Below are 24,638 nucleotides of genomic sequence, written 5' to 3' on the forward strand. Positions count from 1 at the left end.
ATCCTAGTGCTATCATACTGGGGATTAAGTTTCAACATACACATTTTGTGATGACACAAACCTTCAGTCTGTAGCAGACCCCCTCAGGGGCTTTCTGCTTGGGCTGGAGCACGGGTGCTCTGGAAAGCCCTCTGTTTGTTGCATCCAGACTCTGGGACATCGCTCTAGATTCTGCCTCAAGAATCCACTCATTCACACTCCTTGCTGGATCCACTTCCTACTCCGCATCCCACCATTGGCTGTGATGGCCTTCCCTTTGTTCCTGTGTCTGCCCTCACCTGTGTCTCATTTTTGACTCAGGCTTTTCTTTCCTTTGTATTTTGTACTCCTGTGTCCTGTCCCCCATCATTTGAACCTCAGCCTTGGCAGAGCCCCACAGGGTATGTGTGAGAGCCTCAGTAGAAGCAGTGAGGAACTTGACTGGGTCCCAGAGTCTGCTTATTCTAAGATAAATTCATTTAAATACTTGATGAGCTCACGAAGGGTCTTCTTACTCCTCACCTGGTGTTATATCTTCACATAGGAATCACCATCCTTTTCTTGCCATGTGGGCATGTCTGTCTGCCCGCTTTATCTTCTTCTCAGGTGAAGCCAGAGGCTTCAGTTCAAATTCTCAGAAGCTCCAGTTTCATTGCCTTACAGTAGAGGTTTTCAGGGGGCTAGTGACTAGCCCACGGGACCCATGGCCATCTGCTTCCCTGAGTGGTTTGCCATGTCCCCTTTGATTTCCATCCCGCCCACTCCCCATGGGAGGCCCTGATATGTGCTGACCCATTGCAAGACCGCAGCTCCCTGTGATCAGCACTGCTGCACGTACCGCCCACATGGGAGGGGCATGGCTCCCGGCTCTCTGATGTTGGAGGGGAACTTGAAGTTGTCATTTGCTTTGGAATTGGAAGGTAGCAACAGGGAGGACCCACGCAAGTCAGAACATAGGGGAAGGGCCTGTGGTTGGGGGGTACGGGGTGTGTGTCAGGGTGGCAGGGCCCTCACATGGGCATGCATGTGGGCATGTTTATGGGTAAGTGTCCTGCTTGCGGGTGAACCAAATGGCAGTGCTCTTTCCTCCCTGGATGCTGCATTCTGTGTGCTTGACCTTAAGCTGACAGGTTGGAACCCCTTCATTTATAGATTTTATTTTTTTAAAGCCCTTTTTGTAAAACACTAACCTCAGCGAAGGAGCAAGAAGGAAGAAAAAGAAAAAAAGCTGAGTTCAGCAACTGCAGTTTGCTGTATTTTTCATCTTGCCTCAGCAAGTTGGGACCACAAATAATCTGGTCTTCTATGCTTCAGTGATGCTCCTGCTCAAGACCGTGCTCTCCTCCTAAGACAGGGTATTCCTGGGAGCCGGCATCGCTCCCCTTCCCCAGCCTGCTGGCTCAGGTGGTCTGGACAGACGTGGGTGGCCAGGGCAGGGGATCCAGGTGGGAGGTGGAGCACAGAGAGAGCACTGACCAGCAAGAGGGTAGGTCATTAATTTTGGAACGATTTCTGGAATCAGCTAAACATTTCCTTTTAACCAGTTTCCCCAGCCTCGCATTCTTTGTTAGTTCAGGAAAAATGTCATTTATAATGGATGTTGCCTTGATAAATTGCTCCCGAGAAGCATAGCGTTCTCATTAGTCTATATAATGAGAAAGACTCTTAGTGGTGACATAGCTGCCCAGATATTTGCCTGATTGGAAGAATATTTGCCTATGCAGTCTACTCTAGAAGGCCTGGGATGGAGGGAAGGGGGAAGGGGCTGAGGGCTCAAGGCTCCCTGCAGGCTCTGTGGCTCTGAGGGTGTGATCTGCCAGCGTTCTCTGAGAGCAGACCCCAACCACATGGGTTCTTCCTGCTTCCTGGTGGGCACAGGCTGTGGTGTGCTGGCTTTTTACCTGCGCTGCCACCCCAGCCCTCTCCTGTCCCCTGGTCCGGCTGCCTGCATTGATTGGGACCTGGTCTTTTGAGTCAGCTGAAGAAGAGAATTTGGGTGCTATAGTCCTGCCTTGTTCTTTATTTATTATTCTGAAAGAAAAAAAAGAGTATACATATACCGAGTGAATTCTGTTTTGCAAAGTACTTTTGCATATGTGGTTTCATTCCAGCCACTCTTCCGTGTAGATATCACAGAGCCGCTTAGGTACTGAGAGATGCAGTGATAGTTCTGGGGTTTATGGCTTGTAAGCAGCGGCATTTTGACCCAAATACTCAGTCCCATCACGGATTCCTTTTGCTCTTCTGCTTTTTTGAGAATGGGCAATTTACCCAGCCTTTCTCCACAGGGACCCATTGTGTTTTTCTCTCTAGGGCCCCAAGGCACTTCTTCATGTTAAGAGTGGTGCTTAAGGATGTGTGTTAATTCTTGCAGGCCACTGGGGCCTCCTTTAGCAGATGGCTATTACCAGAGATAGCGAAGATACTTTTCCAAATTCCTAACAACCACCAGGCAGAATTGGAGGAGGAGGAACACAGACCCACCAAAGGGCTATCTTTCTTGGTGCCTAAGTTAATGCAATGTTGACACATTTTGCTGTGCTGTCAGCTGGAAATCTGGAGTAATTTTATTTTTCAAGAGGAGGTATTAGGGAGTTCTTGGCTCTTCTCCTGCTTTGAGGAAGGTCTTCCAGGCCTCCAGAATAGTTCCCATCCATCCACCCACCACCCATTCATCCACTCACCCATCTAACCATCCATCTGTCCACCTAACCATCCATCCATCCATTCACCTAACTACTCACTCATTTATCTGTCCGTCCGTCCATCCATCCATCCATCCATCCATCCATCCATCCATCCATCCACTCATCCATCCACCCACCCACCCACCCATTCCTCCACCCACCCACCTAACCATCTGTCCATCTAACTGTTCATCCATCCATCCATCCATCCATTCGTCCATCCATCCATCCCATCCACTCATCCATCCACTCATCCATCCATCCATTCATCCATCCACCCACCCACCTAACCATCCATCCATCCATTCACCCATCTTTTCCTCCCTCCTTCCCTTCCTCCTTCTATCCAGTGGCTGTTGAGTCCCTATTTGGTGTCAGGTACTACTCTGGACATTGAAGATTCTAAACATGAATAAGATTGTTTCTGTTCTGAAAGAGCTTATAGTTTAATGGGAGAAACAGACCTGAAAAGTATAAGTTGTGATATGGTTGGTGGCGCAAACTCAGTAATTGGAGTTTGTGAAACATGTTCAGAGTTGGAGCAGAGCATTCACAGAAAGTGCTCTGTGGGAGCTGGCAACTGAACTGGGTTTAGAAGGGTGAACTGGGGAAGTTTAAGGAGGACATGGTTGGGGGGTGGCATTCCTTGTAGAAGCAGCACCACAGGATAAGGATCTGTGAAACATCATGGTTGGGGAATGTGTGCTCTTCGATATTGCTGCAAGGTTTGGGGTGGGAGAGAGGAGGAGTGTGAGGAGAGATGAGAGGATAGACATCAGTGGAGTCCAGATTATGGGTGGGGATCAGGGTGGTACATGATGGGCTGAAGAAGTCTGGGGCATCAGTGGGGCTGTAGTCACCAGGTCATAATGGACCCTTCATAAAAGCCTAGCATACTAGCATGCAGGGCATAGCCCTAGGTGTAATATGGGAAGCTCGGTTACCTTCTCAGAAACTACTAGACCTTTTTTATGGATTAGGATGCTCACAGAGGGGTGAGTACTTGCCCAAGATTGTACCCTTTGTAATTTGCAGAGTTGGGGTTTGAAGGTGATTTGCTCTTAGCCATGATGCTGTTCTGCCTCTTCTGTTGCTCTGAAGTTTAGGCTAAGCATCTACCTCTAGATTTTTCTTATATGTTAGGTTTCAGGAAATGTTATTTGATGTAAGAATCTATCTGAATCTCTATAACAATATGCCATGGAATAATAGGGCTTGGATGGATTGCAAAGGCCGAGAAACACATTCTGTGGAGGTTGAAGGGAGGGGAAATGCTGAGAATAACAAAGATGGGGAGGGATCTGGGTCTTTGAGTAGGAGGTCCTCATCGTCAGGAAGGGGAAAAATGAATGTTGGAACTGCTAGAACAGAGAAAGTAAGCTAATGGGACTTCAGGTGTCAGCATCTCAGGACTAATTCCTAGGGTTACTAACCCTGGAAGACCATGTGAGTGGCTGGCCACTGAGAAATGGGACCTTGCCTGCTCCCTGGCCCTGCAAGATCGCCTGCTATGCCCACCTGGAGGGCAGTGGATCTGGAGCTTTTTGCTCTGGAGCAGGAGGGAGGGTAGTGGTGGGGAGAGAGAGAGGGAAGAAACCTAACCTCATACCACCAACCAGAATCATATCAGCATTCAGAGAAAGTTGAAAGAAATCTTTCAGCTGGCTGGCTACCTAGCTCAAGGCTAACCACACTCTTAACACAATAATAAGTCAATCCTCACTGAATAATTAAATAGAGAGCCTTCATAAGTATTGACTTAATGTGACAGCAAGTCTATAGTGACTCGGGGTTTGCTTATGTAAACACAATCTCTTGTTCAGCTTACTTAGCAGTTCAATGAAATAGAACAGTCCTTCAATTACAATCAAATGATGCATATGTTTAATTCTTTTCTCTTCTTACTGGGTAATAATAGGTTTGGAACATAGGTGAAGGGATTGGGAAAAAATGGAGAAAAGGTTATCTGCCTATCTGCTTGTGTTTTCAGAGGACATGAAGGAGTATACCCAGTGGTGGTCTTGGGAAGGTGGAGATGGTCTTGGCTTCCATCTCTGGGCCCCAGGTGGGAGAGCCATCCAGACCCTCCCGACCCTCTCCCAAAGCAGGCTTGGGCTGACCACTGTGGTTGGTGTAGCTGTCTCTTGATGGTGGCCTGAGTCTAATTGATCGTTTCTGGTCATCTGGAGGTGCAGAGGCTCCAACCACAGCACTCCCCAGGCCATTTCTTACAGATGCCCTCTGGGTTCACCTGGAGGGGAGAGGGGGATGCCGTGGGATCTCCAGGCTAAATGGCAAGGGGGGCCAAGGAGCAAGGTGGCATACCACTGATTCCCTTGGGTGACACCAGAGAGAAACAAACCCCCCTTGTTCTGTGGCTTCAGAATGCTGGGAGAAGGGGAGGGGGTGGTGGGCTGGGAAAAAGATGGAGGGTGAGGGGGTGGGCCGCGTGATGGAAGGGAAAACCCATTGGGTTCGGAGCTAAGATTTGAAGCTCAGTCTTCTGGCCTCGCTGCTGAGATAGTAACTGAGTTAATTAACCTCTCTAGGTCTTTGTTTCCTTATCTGTAAAGCAGAGGTAGTAACCCCAGCTTCAGAGAATTGTCGTCAGAGTAAAATGTGAGGATGTCAGGAGAAGTACTTTGTGTGACACTGTACAAATGCAGAAGGTGCTTTTTAGTAGATCAGAGGTGTTGTGTGCCTGGGCTCGAAGGGAGAGGGCACCATGTTGCATGCTCAGGAGTGGATAGTGGGGTCTTCTGATCTCAACAGCAGCGGCAGCAAATGCGGCCGGGGCATCTGCTACGTGCCAGGCACCATCCAAGTACTTACGGACATTTGCTCGTTGGACATCTTCTCATTCAATCCTTGCCATGACCATATGAGGTAAATACTATCATTACCTCAGTTTTCCGGTGAAGAAATGGAGGTTTAATGACCTACTCAAGGTTACACAGCTAGTGAGTAGCTAAAGCCAAGCCTCAAATCCAGTCGGCAGACGAGATGTCAAAATTGGACCTTGTGGCTGAGTGTGCTTCTGGCTGGAGTGGAGGGGAGAGGGCCTCTCGAAGAATTCAGGACCTCCTGTGGGAGGAGAGCCGACATTTCCACTTGTGGCAGCCTGCTCTGGGGTTGTGTTCATGTCCAGAAGGGCCTGGTCTGCATTTCTCAGCCTGGCACCAGCTTCTTTCTCCAGCCTGTAAGCTCCTAGGTATTGGAGCTGCCCCGGAGTGAGGAGCCGGTTCTCTGAGATGGTAGCTTTTCTCTCTCAGCCTCTTTGTCGGGACAGAGGGTCAGTTAAATTTGCTGATGCTCCTGGAACCAATAACACTTTCTCTAAACAAAGGCTTAGAAAAATCATTGTTTATAATAACTGAGGATTCCTGAGGCCTTATTCAATTAAACTTGAAGAAATAATTACAATCTTAAAGCAACTTTATTAAAAGAGAACATAATGAACAGTGTATTCTATTAGCATCTTTGAAATTTACTTCTGGATCTCATTAGTTTATATATTTACCATTTTTTCCCTGTTTTTGCAACCAGGGTGCACAGACTGTATTGTCTCCTGATTTTTAATCCCTTCACGTGATTTCATGTTTGAATTTTCATATGTTGGCACAATCTACATCCTTGTCATTTTTAATAGCAATGCAGCTTTCTGTGGCTCATCCATCTGAGCCATTTCCCTCTAGTTAAGCTGGGGAAAGAATCCAAGGCCAGGTCCATCTTCCTTCGTGAATTTTATTAGCATCTGTTTTCCAAAGCTCTTGCTAAGGTGCTCCTGCAATGCTGGCTTTCACACGGGTTAGTCAGACCCTTTGTGGGTTTGGTTTTCAATCTGTGTCCTTTTCAGTGTATGCCTTTTTTGGTTGCTTTGAACTTGGACAGAGAAGATCATATAAAATCAGAGAGTAAAGCTACACATTAGTCAAGGCTTTTTCTGTTTTAAGGGACAGAGCCCCACTACCTTAAGAAAATTAAAAAGGAATTTATTGGCTTCCAATAAAATATAGAAAGGGTAGGAGTGTATTCCAGGACTCAGATACAAATAGGCCTGTCTCTGTCTCTCCTTGTCTCGTTTCTGCTTCTCTCTGCAGGTTAGCTGCATGTTTATTCTTATTGTGACCATGAGGCTAGAACTATGGTCCTGATTTATCTGGGCTCACATCTATGGTGTCTCATAACCAGAGAGAAAAGAATGTTCTTCCTTGCCAGCTCCATCAGGAAAACCTCAGGGAGGGACGCTGTTTAGCCTCGCTTGTGTTACTTCCTTATCCCTAAAGCACTAGTCAGGGTGGCCAGGGACAGAGTTGTAGGGTTGGCCCAGCCTGGGTCACGTGGCCACCTTTGGCCCAGGACGGTACAGTGCCATGGTTGACAGCCTTTACTAGAACTACCTGGCTGGAGGAGGAAATCCCTTCCCTCAGTCCGCCCCCAGGGGAGCTGCTATTCTGGGCAGATAGAATAAATATTCACTGCACACTTGAAGAATAAACAGAAGGGAAGGAAGCCAGGTTGGGACTTGAGTTCATGAAATCAGTAGTGGCAGTGTCCTGGGAAGGACGGAAGATCAGGCTGTCCACGGTGAGCCCTGGAGGTGTCAGAAAGCAGCCATGTGGGTGAAATCCATTTTCCCCTTTCTCAGTGTCACATAACATTGAACCCACTTAACCAAGCCCTGCACTGCTGGAGGGGGCCTCAGAAAGCCATTCCAGAGGCACTTGGGTCTATTAAAGTCGTTTTCTCTGCATTCCCATAAATTGTCTATGAGGCCTATCATGAGTAATTTGCACTTCTTGGGAGCCCCTTTTCCCCTCCATGAAATATTCAAGTGCCCTGTTTGTTTGCATGAGGCAGTGCTGGTGGCTGCCTCTGGAATCATCGTCAGCAGAGCCGGAGAAAGACCGTGTCCTCGTTAGCGTGTGCTGGCTGTCGGGCATATAAGCTGTGTGGCCTGCCTCTCAGAGCTGCTGTGGCCTTGCTGGGGAATACGTCTACTTTGTGGGATGGCTCAGAAAATTAAGTGAGGTAACAGTGTCTACCACATCACAGGTTCTCAATAAATATTAGCTTCCTTTTCTCCTTCTTCACTTCTATAGAAGAAGATAGAATAGATCGAATAGACCGATAGAATCCCATTGGTTTCCACAGCAGTAGCGTAACAGGTATAATCTGATAAATGGGAACTTTGGGAAGCTGACAAGAACTTCAAACCAAAAAGCCACATACTGGCTGGCATTGGAATGCTTTGGGATTCTGTGCAGCGATTCACCTTTTATTATTTTAGGGTAGACAGATTTGAGAAACTATATGTGTTTGGGAAAGTATTTATAATTTGGATCAAGGGCAAGTACAGGTGCCTGTAATTTTTCTTGGCTAAGACCAAAGCATAGAACCGAGAAGAATATATCCGAGTGTAAGTGTATGTCTGTGTGGGGATTGGTGTGTGTGTGTGTGTGTGTGTGTGTGTGTGTTTGTATAAACACAAGCACTCTTTGCCTCGTGACCAAGAGCCTTCTCAGGTCGTGGCCTGAAGCATTACTTTCTTCCCTGACTAGGTCATGAAGTGGGGATATTTATTTGAGAGCGAGAGAGAGTAGGAGAGTGGGGGAGGGGCAGAGGGAGAAGCAGGCTCCCCACTGAGCAGGGAGCCCGATGTGGGACTCAATCCCAGGACCCTGGGATCGTGACCTGAGCCGAAGGCAGACGCTTAACTGACTGAGCCACGCAGGCGCCTCTAAAGTGGGGATAATTAAAGCTGAGACCAGGGAGTGGGGTCTGAAGGGTCCCCAGAAGCCCTGCTCTGCAGCCTGTGCAGCTTGGCACATCCCCAAACTTCAGTGTGCCTCAGGATCACCTGGAGGGCTTGTGAAAGCACAGATGGCTGGACCCTGCCCCTAGAACTTCAGATCTTGTATGTTTGGGGTGGGCCTGGAGAATTTGCATTTCTCCCAGGTGCCCAGTTGATGCTGATGCTGTTGTTCTGTAGACCACACTTTGAGAACTGCTAACCTATAGGAAGGCTACCCCACCTCTCCTGTCTGGGTGATTTCCGCTCGTGTGGGTTGATCTTTGCACATCCAGCCTTGCCTCTTCCCTCTATGAGAGCACATCTTCCTATCAAATAGGGTTGCCAGATCTAACAAATAAAAATTCAGGATTTGAATTCCAGGTGAACAATAAAAAAGTTCTTAGTATTAGTATTAGTTATGTTTGGCTTAACGTTAGTATGTCCCAGATAGTTCATGGGATATATTTACACTAAAAAATTCATTGTCTACCTGAAATTCAAATTAAATGGACATCCTGTATTTAATCTGGCAACTGTTTCATCAGATTGGGGGTCAGGTGTCTCTCCGTGCCTCTCCTGTCGCTTCCCTGTGATGGAATAGGCTACAGCTGCTGGTGAAACCAGCCCAAAGAGAGTTTGTGTTTTTCGGACAGAGCCACCTGCTGCCCCTGAGCTCGTTTGGCAGCTTTCACTTCACTGGGATGGACTTGGCTTGTGTTCATATTGGTTCTCTTGCTGGCTCTCTGTGCTTTTCTTTGTCCGTCTGTCTGTCTCTCTTTCTCTCGTGCTTTTATGCCGTTGTTCTTGTGGGGATTCTTAAAGGTAGAAACTGGCAGTGTGATGGGGGTGGGCCAAGGAAAAAGCATGTTCCTAGCAGTCCAGAGGGCTGGCCTTACAGTGTCTGCAGGGAAGAGCTGCAGTAGGGGCCGAGGATGGCACAGGGGGCCCCGGCGGCTGGCCGTGCATCATGAAAAGGATAACATTTGCCTTGGAGAATGCACCTCCCAGGGCTGGGCCGGGAGCGTTCATGGGCCTGGTTTGCTTGGGGGTTGGAGTCCAGCGTGTTGCTGGCTTGAAGGAAACTGACACCACTTGGTCTCTGATGCTGACAGAGGGGGCCGCCGCCATGGACTTCAGCCTGTCTTGAGGGGTAGACAGTCGGAGCAATCAAAGACCTTCTGGAGACTTGGACGTGGCATCCTCCTAACTGGCCCCGTTTGGCCCTCTCTCTTGCCAAGGCCGCTTTGACGCCGAGAACAGAGAAATGCAGGAACAGAAGGCCTACCACGGCCCTTCCCTTTCCCTGCCCCTCTGCTGGCTGCTGGGCCCGGGCCTACCTTCTCTCTTCCCTGTGCTCTGAACGGAGCCGGCGGGCCGGCTTACAGGAAGTAGGCCATGGTTTCGAGGGGTCTGGCAAAGGAGCCTTGTGCATGTTGCCTGGCTTCGGGGGCCTGTATTCCTCTTCCTATGTCCTCAGAGTGACATGAAGAGTAACAGTGGGGTAGGGAGGCCATCGTGCACCTGGGGCCAGCAGGGTGACTCTGGAGCCTCGTGGTGAGGGACAGGGTGAGGGGGCCGTCTCTCCGGGTTGCCTTGAATGGGACGCAGACCCACCTAACCAGGTGGAACAGGTATTTCTTCTTCTCTACTGGACACAAGAAACACTGTTCCCTGTTTGCACTTGCCGGTGCTTTGCAGGCACAGTGCTGGGGACAAGATGTCTGGATAGAGAAGGAAGATGAGGTGACTCCTCCTCTAAGTGCCCAGCTATCTAACGTAGCCCCGTGAGGGAGATGGGCAGGCATGGCTCACCCAATTTGATAACTGGGGACACAGCTCAGAGCCATGACAGGCCTGCCCAAGGTCACTCAGCAGTGAGCGATAGAGAATGGCCACGGGACAGATACTCTCTCTTCTCCCAGCAGCTGGATGTGCCCTTCCCCCCACCCTCACTTGGGGCTCCTTCACCTTCTAGTTTCCGGCTTCCTTTTCTCTCATCTCTTGTCCAGTGGCCTTGTCTCTCTTCGTGGACAGTCACATTCTCCTTGCTCATGCTTTGTGCCTCCTCCAGCCTGTGGGGCCCAGTGACATTTTGAGAGGCCTCGTGGATGGTGGGGCCAGGCAAGATCCTCAAGGTTCCCGGTGTCAGTGAGTGGAGAACTCACCTCGCAGAAGGGAAGGAGGCCCCGTGTGCCCACAGGGAGTGGAACTGCCTGGGAGGCTCCCCTCAGGTCTGCTGCAGTGGGCATTGTGCTTCTCATCGAGCCCTGGGTCCTGGCCTGGTGGCCATTCTGCCCTGACCCCCTGAGTTGGGATTTCCCTTCTGACGTTGCACTGACACGCAGACCCTTCCCATCCTTTGTCAGTCACGTGGCAGGAGCTCAATACGTGTTTAGAGGAAGGATGAGGAAATCAGTAAAGTCTGCCACTCTGGGAACATACGTTCCAGTTGGAGAGACCAAATAGGGCGGTATCAGTGAATCTCTCTATAGTTCAGTATGAATTGCATGGTCCAGACTCTCTGTGTAGCTGGACTGTGGAGATGGGAGAAATCCACACAGCAGGGTGCTCAGAAAGGGCTTTAGGGGGAAGGGCTGCAGGTGGGCCTTGGGGAGGCGCTGAGAGGGAGTCAGGCCTTAGTGTGATCAAGTGGCATAGGAATGCACTCCTGTATTTGGGCTAAGAGATGACTTGAACGCCTTTGGTGGGGAGGAGATGGAAACTAGGGGCTTGGCTTGTTATCCAGTAGCTTCCTTGTTCACACCCCGCAGGAGCTCCGTTCTGGCTTTATGCTGCCCACCGGCAGCGCTCCTTAGCGTTGGGCCTGACCATGTGCCCTGGGCTCCTTCTGGAGGGAGGCACTTGGCCAAAGCGACCAGTGAAGTCCCTGAAGGGGCTGTAAGAGTTTCCTGTGGCCGCTGTCACAAAGTCCCACAAGCTGGGAGGTTTAAAAGAGAAATTTAATCTCTCACAGTTCTGGAGGCCAGTAGCCTAAATCAAGGTGTCGGCAGGACACCCTGCCCTCGAAAGGCTCGAAGGAAGAATGTGTTCCACGCCTCTCTCTTAGCTGCTTGTGTTGCCTGCAATCCTTGGCCTTCTGGGCTTGCAGGTGTGTCCCTCCAGTCTCTGCCTCCGTCTTCACATGTGTTCTCACTATGTCTGTGTCCCTTTCCCCCTTCTTATAAGGACAGCCGTCATTGGCTTGAGGGCCCACCCTCATCCACTCTGCCCTCACCTCAGTTGCACCTGCAAGGAGCTTATTCCGAAGTAAGGTCCCATCACTGGTACTGGGAGTCAGGACGCACTTCAGCCCACAGCATGTGCCTAGAGCTGTTGTTTCACTTGCTTCCAAATCCCCTCTACCTCGTAAAGTCCCTGCCACCCCCCTCAAGTCTCTGGGGGACTGGGGTGTGGGCAGAGGCCACCCCACTCACACTGTCAGAGCGCCTTTGTGCACGTGCAGGGCACACGGTAGGACAGACACTCTTGCCGTTCAAGACCAGGTCTTACTCTGCAGGGGCTGAAGCCTTGGATAGAAATGCTGCTTCTCCCTGTTTCGGGGCTGGGTGGTGAGGAGTAGAGGGTGTCTTTCTGGGCAGGAGTGAGAGGGAAGACAACTGCAGATTTCCTTTTCTCAGGGATGCAGGATGTTGGCTGTGGAAGGACCCTTCAAGGGCTTCTGCACGGGAGCAGTGAGACCTGCCGGAAAGGGCCCCCACCCTGTCCTTAGTTCTGGGGCGGAGCCTGGCCCCCCTGCTCAGGAGCTCTGTGATCTTGGGCAAGTAGCTTCTCTGAGTCTCAGCTTCCTCCTCTGTAATGTGGGATAGTAACAACAATTGCTTGTCCTATCTCAAAGAGTTCGGATCTCAGTGTTTGTGAGGATTGAATGATAAATGGATGAATGAGGAAGTGTCTTTTCTTAAATCATTTTTTTATGGTGGTAAATTATACATTACATAAAGCTTCCCACTTTAACTATTTTTGAGCGTGCAGCTCAGTGGCATTAAGTATATTCACGTTGTTGTGCAACCAACACCACCATCCCTCTCCAGAACTTGTTCATCTGCCCAGACTGTGAAAAGGTCTTTTACGAAGAGCACTTTCTATTCACTTGATAAATAAGGAAACTGAGTCCCAGAGATGTAAGGGCTTGCCTGAGTCACCCCGTGAATTAGGGGTACAGCTGAAGTGAGAACCCTGGTCCCCGGCCAGTTAGTTTGGTGCTCATCTTCTGTCTCCCACACCTCTGTGTGAGGCATCCTTGGGTTGAATTCCTCTGGAGAGCTTCCTCTCCCCCAAACCGCACCCCCGAGGACAAACCAGAATGTGTCCCGTGGTGGGACACACACAGCTGTCTGCTCTGAGGGTGTTCCTCTCAACCTCTTGTCTCTACCCACTCCTTTCTCAGATGGGACAGAGCTCCAGTGGAGGACCAGGGACGCTGAATTTGGGGCACCCTTTGGGATGGCTTCGTGAGGTACCTTATGGTGTGGAGAGAGTGGGGGCAGGGAGTCAAGGGCTGGGTTCTGGCCCTTCCTGTAGCTACCACAGCCTTCTCAATGAGAAGCCAGGACCTGGTGTCAGGAGAAGACCCAACGGAGTCTTTCCCACTTCCCTGCTTGTTGAGGTCCTACTGTGTGCCCATCATTGGGAAAATATCAGTGAGCAAGACCTTATTCCTCCCTGCTTGGAGCTGCTATGAGACACAAATGGTATGATACACGAGGACCCCATGGCAAAGGGCACTCACCTATAGGAAGTGATGACAGGGCGTGGGGGGAGGTGAGATGGCCGTCCCCACCCTGATGGGAGCCGGGTGCTGGGGAAGTTTAGACTTGGGTGCCCTGGGCTCCGTGGGACCTTCCACATCAGGTGCTGGAGACAGACCCGGGTCAGAGAGCGTCTGCCTTCAGGTGGCTCATGGTCAAGGAGGGAGGTGCCCAGGTGGTTATGAAGCAGTATCATGGGTGCCAACAGAGGGGAAGGGGTGATGGCAGGTGATGTCACCAGGGGAAGAAAGGGCTGATTCTGCCCTCGTGGGACAGGGAAGCCGGGGGAGGGCCAGCAGGGGAGGCTTTGCTCTGACCCGATTCAGAAGAGGCCAGTCAAGAAAGCCCATGGGTGTCTCACCTTAGGGGGGTTCTTTTTTTTTAACCTGCCTGGGGGCTGGCTCCCGTTACCCTCAGATAGATCCTGTGAGGTGGCACATTTTGCAGGGAGGAAGAGTGATGTGTTGAAGGCCTTGGGCAGGAGTGTGGCCAAGCAGAGAGCAGAGCCCACTTTCCTGCCTCGGTCCCGGGCATTCCTGGCAAACCCACCCCAGGTTCTCTCTGTGTTCCTCTGACTGAAAGGTCCAGCCTGAGCCTGCCATGCCTCAGCTGTGTCCCTGGCTCTCCAGGAAGTCCTGCCCTCAAGGAGCTCCTAGCCCGAAGCCCCCCAAAGCCTTGGGTCCCCCTGTATTTGTCCTCTCCATCTTCCTAGCTTCTTCCCGCCCTGGGGACCCGCGGGGAGGAGCCGCCCTGTCGCAGACAGGGTGGGAAGACAGCCAGACTAACCTGTTCTCTCCGTTGGGTCTTCTCCTGACACCAGGTCCCGGCTGGCTGACTTCCACGCCAATTGTCGTGCCTCCTACCAGACGCTCACCAGCTGCCCTGCCGACAATTACCAGGCGTGTCTGGGCTCGTACGCTGGCATGATTGGTAAGCCGCCCCCGTGCACCTGGGCTCGGGGGGCCTCCTGGCTGCCTGCTCCCTGCTCCCTGCTCCCCGTGGGCAGGGCACCCGGCTCAGGGCCAGAGGGTGGGCGGCCTGAGCTCGGTCTTCTCTGCAGTGGGAAAGCAGAAGAGAGGTCAGCCCTTGATCATGGGTGGAGGGGTGCCTTGAGGTCTTATATGGCTTTTGAAATGAGAAAGTAACGTTTATTGCATGGTTCAGGCATTCCAGGTACTGCACTGAGCGGTATATACCGACTGTCTTATTTTAATTCTCACAGCAGTGCTTGCTAGGGAGGGGTTGGTATCTCCATCCTATAGATGGGGAAACTGAGGCTTAGAGAGGTTGAGTAACTTGTGTAGGTTCACCTAGCTAGTAAATGTTGGCCCTGGGATCTACACCCAGGATGCGGACCTTCGTCTCCCTGGCTCTAGACCACACGCTCTGCTGGTGAAGAATGCAAAGGCCCACGCTCCAGGAAGCAGGGGGGGGGCAGCTCCTGGATACCTCCTCTGCTGTCTTGCTCTGTCCTCAGTGTCCGCACCCCTCTGCCCCCTGTGGCCATGGTCCCCTGGTCACAGGGCTAGTCATGCTCAGAGTGTGTTTTTGAGTTGGGGTGTGTGTGTTTGTGGGGGCAGGCCGGAGGGAGGGGGTGTTCCCAAGCTGCTTCTCTGTTGTGTCTGAGGCCCAGGGCCCAAAGAGAAGGCCTCACTGTTCCTCTCTCCTTTGCCTTCCCTTTCTCCCTGCCCAGGGTTTGATATGACACCCAACTACGTGGACTCCAGCCCCACTGGCATCGTGGTGTCCCCCTGGTGCAGTTGTCGTGGGAGTGGGAACATGGAGGAGGAGTGTGAGAAGTTCCTCAGGGACTTCACTGAGAACCCGTGCCTCCGTAAGTCCTACCAGCTCCTCCCTGTGCCCCTTGAGGCTCAGAGGGGCCCTTCACAGCTGCCTTAGCCATCCCCTTCTTTCTCCGCTGGGATGCTCAGTGGGATATATGGGGCTTCCCCAGCAACCTACAGAGACCTTGGGTTTTGTGCTCTTGGAGACTCTATCCTCCTGAATGGTCAGTAGGCCAGCCTCAGTTTACCACTGGGGGTCTTGAACCTATGTCAAGTCAGGGTCAAAAGTTTCTGGTCTGTTATCCTGACAGCTTCAGCCAGGTTCCTTCTCGACATTTGTCACTTGTCCCTTTAAGGATCCATTCCCCCTTAGAATTGGTGAGTTTCTTTTCAAGTCTTTGGACTGCTATTCAAAAGGCTAGAGAGGTGGGCTACAAGTTCCGCCTGCCTTGATCTGCTCAATCTCCCACCCACTTGAAAATCTCCTTCCTCCCTCCCTCTGTCCTTTCTTCCTTCACTCCATCAGTCCATGCTCCCTTTCTTTATAGCACTGGGGATTCAGAGAGATGAGTCACAGTGCCTGTCATTGAGAAGCTCACAGTCTCATGGAGGTACACCATCAGGGGGTCACTACGATCACAGGATGGGGTGAATGATGCTAGGGTGGAGGTCTGCACTGGGCTCTTCAGGAGCCCAGACCGGTGACACCAGTCAGCCCAGAGAAGAAGGCCCTGGAAGCTTCTCAGAGGCTGGTGCATTGAGGGACAGTGGGCATCTGTCAGCTGACGAGGCAGGGAGGGCATGCCAGTCCACCTTGGGCAGAGGTGGTTTATAGGAACTGCAGACCACTGAGGCTTGCTAGAGAGTGTGAGGATGCCCGGAGTTACCTGGACAGGGAGGGAGAGTCCTCCTCACGAAGGGCCTTGCAGTCCTAAAGATGTTAGGATCTTGTGGTCCTGCATGTGGTGGAGATGGTGTGCAGGCCACTGAAGGGGCGTCAGCAGGTGGCACCGTGCCAGACCCGCATTGCAGAAGGCCCACTCTCTGGTTCTGGTGTGGAGGGGTGGGGATGTGGTTCTGACAGGTGACCCAATACAAGTCTGCTCAGAGGGCAGAGGCCTGCTCACGGAGAGGACAGTGTGATTGAAGCAGAGCAGTGGCGGGGAGGGGCGAGGGGAGATGGAGTGGACAGATCTTTAGGAGGTGGGTTTCACCAGTGGCAAGTGGGCGGTTAGGGAGGCACAGTGTGGGACCTGGGTGGGAGAGTTGGCCCCTCCAAGACTGTTCACATGGCCAGAAAGCGGTGATGCTACGGGAAGGAGCGATGCCTAGTTGGGGCATAGACGTGATGACCTTGAGGTGCGTCTCAGACTTGGAGGTGGAGATGTCTGTAGGCACTTTGTTCCAGGGTCAAGTCTTAGGGACAGTTTTGTCCGAAAGGTCCCATTATATAGTCCTCAGTGCATTGGTGCTAATGGTGTGGGAGTGGGTGAGGCCACCCTGGGAGGAGGGCTGAGTCGGGGGCTCCTGGAACGCCGGCAGTGGAACCTGGAGCCAGGAGAACCTGTGCTGGAGCCAAGGGGGGTTTGGGGGGTGGGGGATTGGTATGGGGGAGTGGTCCGCAGCACCTGGTGCCCCGGGCCCAGCCTGCTGCCTCCTTCCAGGCTCCCCATATCCACTGCCCCTGTTCCCTTCCTTTTCCACATTTCTTTCTCCTGTGGTTTCTTTGTCTTCTCCAACCTCCCTTTTGCTGTTTTATTTTCTACATGTGAGATGTCAGTAGTGTCTGAAAAGGAGCTCTGGAGAAGTTAGGACAAGCCACAGCCTGTCCTCAGCTCTGGGTTGTTCCAGAGAAGGCGGCCTTGGGATGTGAGGGGCAGCCCCCGAGTTCTCTGCGCCTACCTGCTCTCTCCCCCCACAGGGAATGCCATCCAGGCCTTTGGCAACGGCACAGATGTGAACCTGTCCCCTAAGAGCCCCTCATTCCAGGCCACGCAGGCCCCTCGGGTGGAGAAAACACCTTCTTTGCCAGATGACCTCAGCGATAGCACCAGCCTGGGGACCAGCGTCATCACCACCTGCACATCTGTCCAGGTGAGGGGACGTGGCTCTGCAGCTGGGGAAAAGGAGCCAGGGGCAGGCTGAGGGCCTAGAGAAGCACCATGACACCAGAGGTGGGGGTGGGACATTAGCAAACTGGGGGCCAGGGACCGGGTGCGAGAGTTCCTTCCTTTGGATCGGGACCCCAAGGCAGGGAGGAGCTGTTGGGGGCTAGTTTTCTGTGTAGACGTTCCCTAGGCATTCACCTTACAAGCGTGAAGAACCTGTCCTATCGGAGGATTGTGCTAGATGCCATGGGGCTCCAGAGAAATGTAAGGGTTACCATTACGAACCATCTGCTAATTACCAGGTATTGTGCTAGCAGATTCTCTACCTATTTCATTGCATTTTCACACAGTGAGGTGTTGGTCTTCTTGTTTTACTCACGGGAAACTGGCCCAGGAGGGTTGGGCAGCATACCCAAGGTCACACAGCTGGTTAGTGGTGGAATGAGATTTCAAACCTACGTCAGACTCCGGAACCCATGATGCTCACTGGTTTGTCCCTCTGTCCATCCATCCATCCATCCACCTAGCGTGTGTTATGTGTGCGTCGTGTGCCAGGATGAATGTGAGGTGCAAGGGAGACACTGGTGAATGAAACGGACACAGTCCTGGGTTTTGTGGCCCTTGTGGTCTTGTCTGGGGCCAAACAAATCAACGAGCATCAGGCATGGGCTGTGGTCAGTACCACAACAGGGACACGTGTGGCACCGTGGGGGGGCACGTCATAGGGCTCCCCACTCAGCCTTTCTCCCTGCTGCTGACTGCCCTCAGGCCTTCCTGCCAGTGGCTACGTAGATGCTTTGCTTAGGAGGTTCGTTCTAGTCAGAACACACACACACACACTCACACATCTACCACGTGCACTCACATAACACACGCATACGTACTCATGGACACTCACACAACACACCCACACACTGTCACACACACACTCAACTCACTTCTCACTCAACTCACGTATACACGTTCTCACCCGCATACACATACACGCACAGACATACACTTTCTTTCACACACACATCCCTAGAACAGAGTGTAGAAGAGGTCCTCATGCAGAATGTCAGCGCGGAGGAAGGACATCAGTGAGATTGAGGGTGGTGGGGTACAGTGGGGGAGTCGGGCCCAGAGTTGCCAAGAAGGCTGGGGGGCTCTGAAGTACAGTCGGGGGCGGGGAGAGCAGGGCCTGGCTGTGAGGCAGTGAGGACACGGTCTGAGGGGTGGCCGGCTCACGGCATCCACGGAGGGTGTACAGCCGTGAGACTAGCTGACGGTGTCCTGCCGTGTACTTGAAATATGCTAAGCGAGTAAACCTTAGGTGTGCTCACCACAAAAAGGGAAAGAGAAGGCAAATGGAGAGATGGATATGTTGATTGGCTGTGAATATTTCACAGTATACGTATACGTATCTTGGGTCATCAGGTTGTACCCTTTAAATATATACAATTTTTGATGGTCAGTTATAACCTCAGTAAAGCTGGAAAAACCCCCCAGTGCTAGGATGAGGACTTGATCAGGGACAGGGCCTGGGGGAGGCGTTCCGGTGCCCCGAGACCCATTGTACCGTGGGAGCAGGTGCGGGTGCCCGTCCTGGTTGCGAAGCCCACCCCGCCTTCCCTCCTGGTGGGCCCCTCTGTGCTGTAACAGCTGACCTCCAAGTACCCTCGTGTCGGACTCAGGGTGGGCCCTCCCGTGCCCTGCACCCCTCCATGAGGTCACCCCTCCGGATCTGCGCTGAGGTGTTTCTGTCACCCTTGGGCAGCTCCTAATTACACTAGCCATGCATGAGTGGCTGCTGGCGGGGGCTCGGGGCCTGCTGCACAAGTACACCTCAATTTCATGCTAGAGTGCTGGGCAGCTTGTTGTTCAGGGCTGGGCTCCCTGTCAGGTGACCAGGCGCCGCCATGGCCCCCATGTCCCTGAGTCCCTCGGGGCCGGCTTACACGGGGAGATGTGACTCAGCAGGTGGCTGCTGACCTTTTCCAGGACGCTTGCCTGTGACTCACTGTGGGTGCGGAAGAGTTCAAGGCCGTGGCCTCCTGCCCCCACTGCAGCCTGCTCAGGACCTGATGGCTGACTCCCCCCCCCCCCCCCTTTTCCCTCTGCAGTTTGCTAAACTGTTTCTTTTAGCCTCAGCCTGGTTTTCTGCAGACTCACCATCTGGGGGCTGGTCTTACGCTTGGTTTGATTCCAGTGGAGTTAATACATGATCTGCAAGTCAGCTAATATACGGGGAAATGCTTGCGCACAGAGCAGTGCTCCCTGCGTGCTGGGTGTTACGGACGTGGAGGGGGGTGGCTGGACTGGGGAGGCTGACTGCAGGGGGCTCCCCCGGCCTGGCCCCCGTGACCGCCCACTCACAGTCTAGTGACTAAGTCACTGTGGGCAGGACAGCTGAGAATGGCCATTCCAGGAGAAAAGAGATGCAGACCCGGGGGTGGGGTGGGGCAACCATCATACCTGGTTCTTTCTTACTGAACCTGAAGGGGAAGGGCCCCTGCTTCTGTTTTCATCACGATCTTCAGTGAGCACCTACTACTTTGTGCCAGATGTTGGGAGTGCACAGTGAATAAACCCTCCTCCCTGCCCTCCTTCCTGCTGGAGGCTCGTGTGGGTGGTTTGTCCCCTCCCCAGCTCGTACCCTCTCCCTCAGCTCTGCTGGTTTGGAAGGGCTCTGTGGTGGCCTTTGTGGGGGCTTTGGGACAGTCACCCACGGCTACAGAAGGGGGTCCCTGAGTGAGGGCAGAGACAGGAGGCTGAGGCCAGGGTGGGAGAGAGGGTGGGGGGACTGTGTACCCCACACACCCCCTGGAGAGGGAGAGGCAAGGTCACTTTACGTATTTCTGTCCTCCTCCCCATCAATAGGCCCAGGCCCTTGGGGAAGCCTTTGGGACCCCCTTCACTGACCCAGAGATGGCAGCCAGTTGGGGACCCCACATAAGTGATTGGACGTTAGGACCAGAGGGCCTTCTGAGATCTCCTCCTGAAACTCCAAAGGATGGAAGCTCGGTGAGGACAGTAACTTGTCCAGAGCCCCCAGCCTGCAGCTCCTGAACAGTTTCCTCTGGCTGCACTGCCTTGGATCCTCCTCCAGATCTGCTACCCTAGAGGGCTTTCCCATGGTGGGGGGCGGGGTCTGCAGCTGGAAGAACTCTTGTCCACATCGTGGGGCTGCCGAGCAAAAACATGGGTGTCCACAGAGGAGCCAGGGGCTAGGAGGCCCCCGACTTGGCCCTGTGTCTGGGCATCCTGGATGCTGTTTTGAGTCCTGTTCTCCTATGCTTCCACTCCTGACTGTAGCCCCTGCTCCAGGCAGCCCTGCCTGCCTGGAACTCTCTAGAACTTGGAGAAAGCATGGCAGGAAATGCGTGCAAAATGGTCTCTCCCCCTCCCTTCTGGCCTTGCCTGTATGTGTGTGCATACACACACCCCTGTGTGAGTCCCCTCCCTGATCTAAAGCCCAGCCATCCTGTCCCCTGGGGTAGGCCTGAGGGCTGCGGTGAGCAAGATGCTGGCCCGTGTACTTGTCAGTCCCTTGGAGCCAAGTGCCTGTCCTTCCTCTCTCTGCCTGGTGATTTCCTGGCTTGGATTCACCTTTCGGGGTGTTTCCCCTGACTCTGCTCCTGCCTCGCCTCACTTGAGCCCCCATCATGATGTGTTTGGCTCTCTCTCGCAGGTGTGCGTCCCTGAGGGACAGGGGCTGCCTCTCACCCTCTTTGTTGCCCTGTGTACCCCGGTGCTCAGTGCGTGGCACTGAGTGGGTGCTCCAGAGAGGCTGAGGGAGAGAACCCAGAGCCCCCAGTTCATGGGGTTCATTGGAACTTCCTGCTCCCCATTCTAGAACAGGCTCTGTGTGCGTTCTTGCTTGCAGGCAACTCTGTTCAGCTTCCCTCCTTCTCATAGCTGCTGTCTGCGTGCCTGCCACGAGGGTAGGGAGGTGAAGAAGTCTTTCTATGGAGGATCCATGAAGATTGTTTAGAAGGCTCTTCTGACACATGATGGGTCCTGGACCAGGGCGGTGCCGTGTGGATGGGGAGGCAGCGAGATTGGCAGCGGGCTCTTGCTTTCTCTGCTCATGGTTTGTTTCCAGTGTCCTTGGCATTCCCTGTGGTTTTCTCTGGGCCAGTTTGCTGGGACCCAAGTCTTACCTTTCCTGGGGCCGCAGGGCCCTGGCCACACAGTCTCCTTTGCTGTTTTTGTCTCTGCCAGCCAGTTTTGGCTCTTACCGTTGATACTTCCCATCACATGTGGGGGCATTAGAAATGCATTTGGAGGGGTTGACGCAAGCCCCACTCATCACGCACCTACAAGAGGCTCAGCAGCCCTCAGACGCTTTTGTCCCCTCCTCATGCTGCCTGCTGTCGGGATGGATCTCTCTGCCCAGGCCCGTGGGCATCAGAGAGGCCTGGCAGTGTGTCCAACAGTTCTGATACACTAATATGGCTCCTTTCCAAGCTTTGAAAGACTTGAATGCAGTCCTTATTTTCTTCCCTCGCTCTAGTTCCCCTTGTAGTCGTTTATTTATTTGTCCATCAGGACCTTCATTCATTTATTCAACATAGATTCTTACTGCGTGTGACTCTGTTCCAGGCTCCGAGGCAGACCAGCTCACTTGGCCAGTACCTTGGCCCCACAGTGGTAGGATGGGCACGATGCATGCTCAGATAGCTGGGGGAGGAAGCTGTCAGCACGCCAGGAAGACTGAGAAAGTGACATGGGATCCAGAGGAGGGAGGGCTGCTTTGGACTGGGAGTGGAAGCAGAGGACCCAGGGCCGAGTTAACCCCACTGCTAGGCCTGGGAGAACAGGGAGGGCTGAGTATGTGGCGCCGTGGAATTGGAGCAGAGTGGGTGGGGGTGTCCAGGCAGAGGGGCACGTGGCAGCAAGGGCTTGCAGTCAGCATAGCACAGAACAGGTCCACTAGGGAGTCTGGCCTGCTACCTGTTTGGATAAATCAAGTTTTATTGGAACACAGTCACACCCCATTGTTTACATATAATCCATGTGCTACACAGGCAGAGTTGCCTAAAATACTAACCAGGCCCTTGCAGAAAATGTTTGCCTGCTCCCTGGTCTAGAGGAGCCTCGGGCCCTGGGTTGGGTGAGAACACCGGGTGCTTACATGGGAAGGACGGATGGGAATGCAATCTGATGAGCAGGCTGAGATGGGGAGTGTGGAGGGGCCACTGAGGGCCTTTAACTGGGGACTGTGGTGGTGGGAAGATGAGCCCTGTGATCTGGGAAGGCCTCTACCTGGGACCGCAGGTAGACATTGGTTGGCAAGGGAGACATACCTGCAGACCTGTTTGATCTTTGTCACTGTTGACAGTCATAGGTAGGCAAGATAGGAGGGCTGGATGAGGGGGCGGCAAGGAGTGGAGGGGAAGAGGAGTGAGTTACTAGGTGGGCCAGCCAGGAGGGAGGTGGCCAAGGACACTGAGATCTGGGGCTGGGGCCAGGAACAGAAGCAGAGGACACAGTGTTGCCATGGATGCAATCCTGGGCTTGGTCCCCGGCACCTAGGCCAGACTGGTAGGGCCCTGGGACTGCCAGACCCAGCTTTGGGAGTGGGGACAGAGGTGGGCAAGGAAGAGGAGGAAGATAATAATTCCTTTCAACTGCCTGGGCAAAAACCCCTCTGGGAGAAATTTCTAGAAGGATGAACTTTGCCTTTGCTGCCATTCTCCCTCTGTCTGTGCCCCTTCCCCAGTCAGGTCTCCTAGTGCCACCTGCTACTGCATCCTTCTGGAAGCAACGTGCAATACAGCCAAGGGCACAAAGTCCCTGTGCCCGCCTCCACGTCGGAGGGATTTACTATTCAAGGGTCTGCCCCCTGCTGTCCTTGCAGCCCAAACCTGTGCCTTTGGGACACCGTAGCCCCACAGTCCCCGAGCTGGCCTTGAGGAGAGCAGAGGCTCAGAGTTGGGGTGGGGGTGGGGCAGGGATTGAAGCAACTCACCTCTGTTCCCCTAAACTTGTTGCATAGGAGTCCAAGAAAACTGGGTGGGATGGGCATCACAGGCAGCCTTAGGGGGGCATGGCCTCAGAGGGCAGCCTGCAGCCTGGCGGATTTGGGGAGGGAGGCAGCCTCTCTTGCTCCCATATTCTTGACTGGCACTGAGGTGACTGTGTGGATGTTTATTTCTCTCACTAGGGCGCCAGCAGGGCTGTGACTCATTCATCTTTGGAACCCCTTGCGGGAGCCGTGGGGGAAAGTTAATGGTGGGCGAGAGAGGCAGTGGATTTGAGCCACTGGTGGTTTTGCCATTAGGTAGTGGAACCTTCTCTCTGTACCTTGCCCGTAGGCCGCTTTCAGAGAAGGTCAGCTGGTGGGCAAACCCCTGCCCTGCTCTGTGTGGCCAGGGCTGGGTGAGGGCCTCAGGGTGGCCCCTGGGGAGATTACTGCAGCCTTCGCTGTCTGCTCTGTGTCTGCTGGAAGTCAGGTGCTCCTGTCTGGCTGGGGCAGAGGCTGCTCCTCTGGGGGTAGGGGCGGGGGAAGCCCCAGGCTCCAGCCGGCCCTGGGTTGCACCTCCCAGCCCCTTCCTGGGCCCTGCCTGCATTTCTCATAGGCCCTGTGTTAGGATGTAAACCTAAGCTTGGCTCAGCCTCACGCCTCGTGGCATTAAGGAGCCCTTACGGGTGTGCGGAGCCTTGCTGTGCCGTGTGCCCTGTCTCGTGCAGTTGTCACAGTGGGCCAGTGAGGTACGTTGGTCTGTCCCTATTTTATAGATGACAAAACTGAGGTTACAGGAGATGAAGTGACTTGCCTGGGTCACTGGATGAACAAGACTCGAGCCCAGGGCTCTGGCCTCTCAGGCTCTTCCTTCCTCAGATCCAGGAGGGGTCCTGTGGGGATGGACACCAAGGATTAGGACCCTTTGGCTTAATATTTTATTTATTTATTTATTTGACACAGAGAGAGAGCGCACAAGAAGGGGGAGCAGGCAGAGGGAGAGGGAGAAGCAGACTTCCCGCTGAGCAGGGAGCCTGATGTGGGACTCGATCCCAGGACCCTGGGATCATGACCTGAGCCGAAGGCAGACGCTTAACTGACTGAGCCACCCAGGCGCCCCATGGACCCTTTGGCTTAAAAGCGACAGGCTGGACGGGTCTGTGAGGATAAAAGTCTGTGAGCTAGATCTCCGAGCACCCGAAGGAAGTACTTCAGGACAGCAAGAGGAAGCCCCGGATGTCACCTGGGCGTTCAGCACACGTTCAGCGTATGGCCGGCGGCCCGGAGCCTGCTGGACTGACTTGTCACTGGTTCAGAAGGACTCAGGTCAATGCTGTGGATGATGGATGCACAGTGGGTGACATGGGGCAGGGGCACGGGTCCTAGCCCTGATCTTTGTGGAGGCCAGTCCTTCTCTCCCACCGAAATCCCTGAGGCAGCTATCAGAGACCACCCTGGGGTTGGATTGCCTTGGGGCTGGCCCAGGGAGCCGTGTCACTTTCTCATGTTAACGTGGGTCTGATGAGAGGATGGAGACGCCTCCTCTGCAGCTCCTTCTCCTTCTCTGTTA

General features: G+C 53.3%; 1 protein-coding gene across 3 annotated transcripts in view; it reads left to right on the forward strand.

Moving 5' to 3' along the window:
• The window catches only part of GFRA2 (GDNF family receptor alpha 2), an 85,884-nt gene that overhangs the window by 56,741 nt on the left and 4,505 nt on the right, over positions 1-24,638 (forward strand). For all 3 annotated transcript variants that reach the window (XM_036075217.2, XM_036075218.2, XM_036075220.2), the window contains 3 exons: positions 14,050-14,159; positions 14,923-15,063; positions 16,935-17,107. In XM_036075217.2, coding sequence (XP_035931110.1) covers positions 14,050-14,159; positions 14,923-15,063; positions 16,935-17,107 — 424 coding nt within the window. The remainder of the gene's footprint in view (positions 1-14,049; positions 14,160-14,922; positions 15,064-16,934; positions 17,108-24,638) is intronic.

Source organism: Halichoerus grypus, chromosome 3 (assembly GCF_964656455.1).
Source record: "Halichoerus grypus chromosome 3, mHalGry1.hap1.1, whole genome shotgun sequence".
In the NCBI taxonomy this organism is placed as follows: Eukaryota; Metazoa; Chordata; class Mammalia; order Carnivora; family Phocidae; genus Halichoerus; species Halichoerus grypus.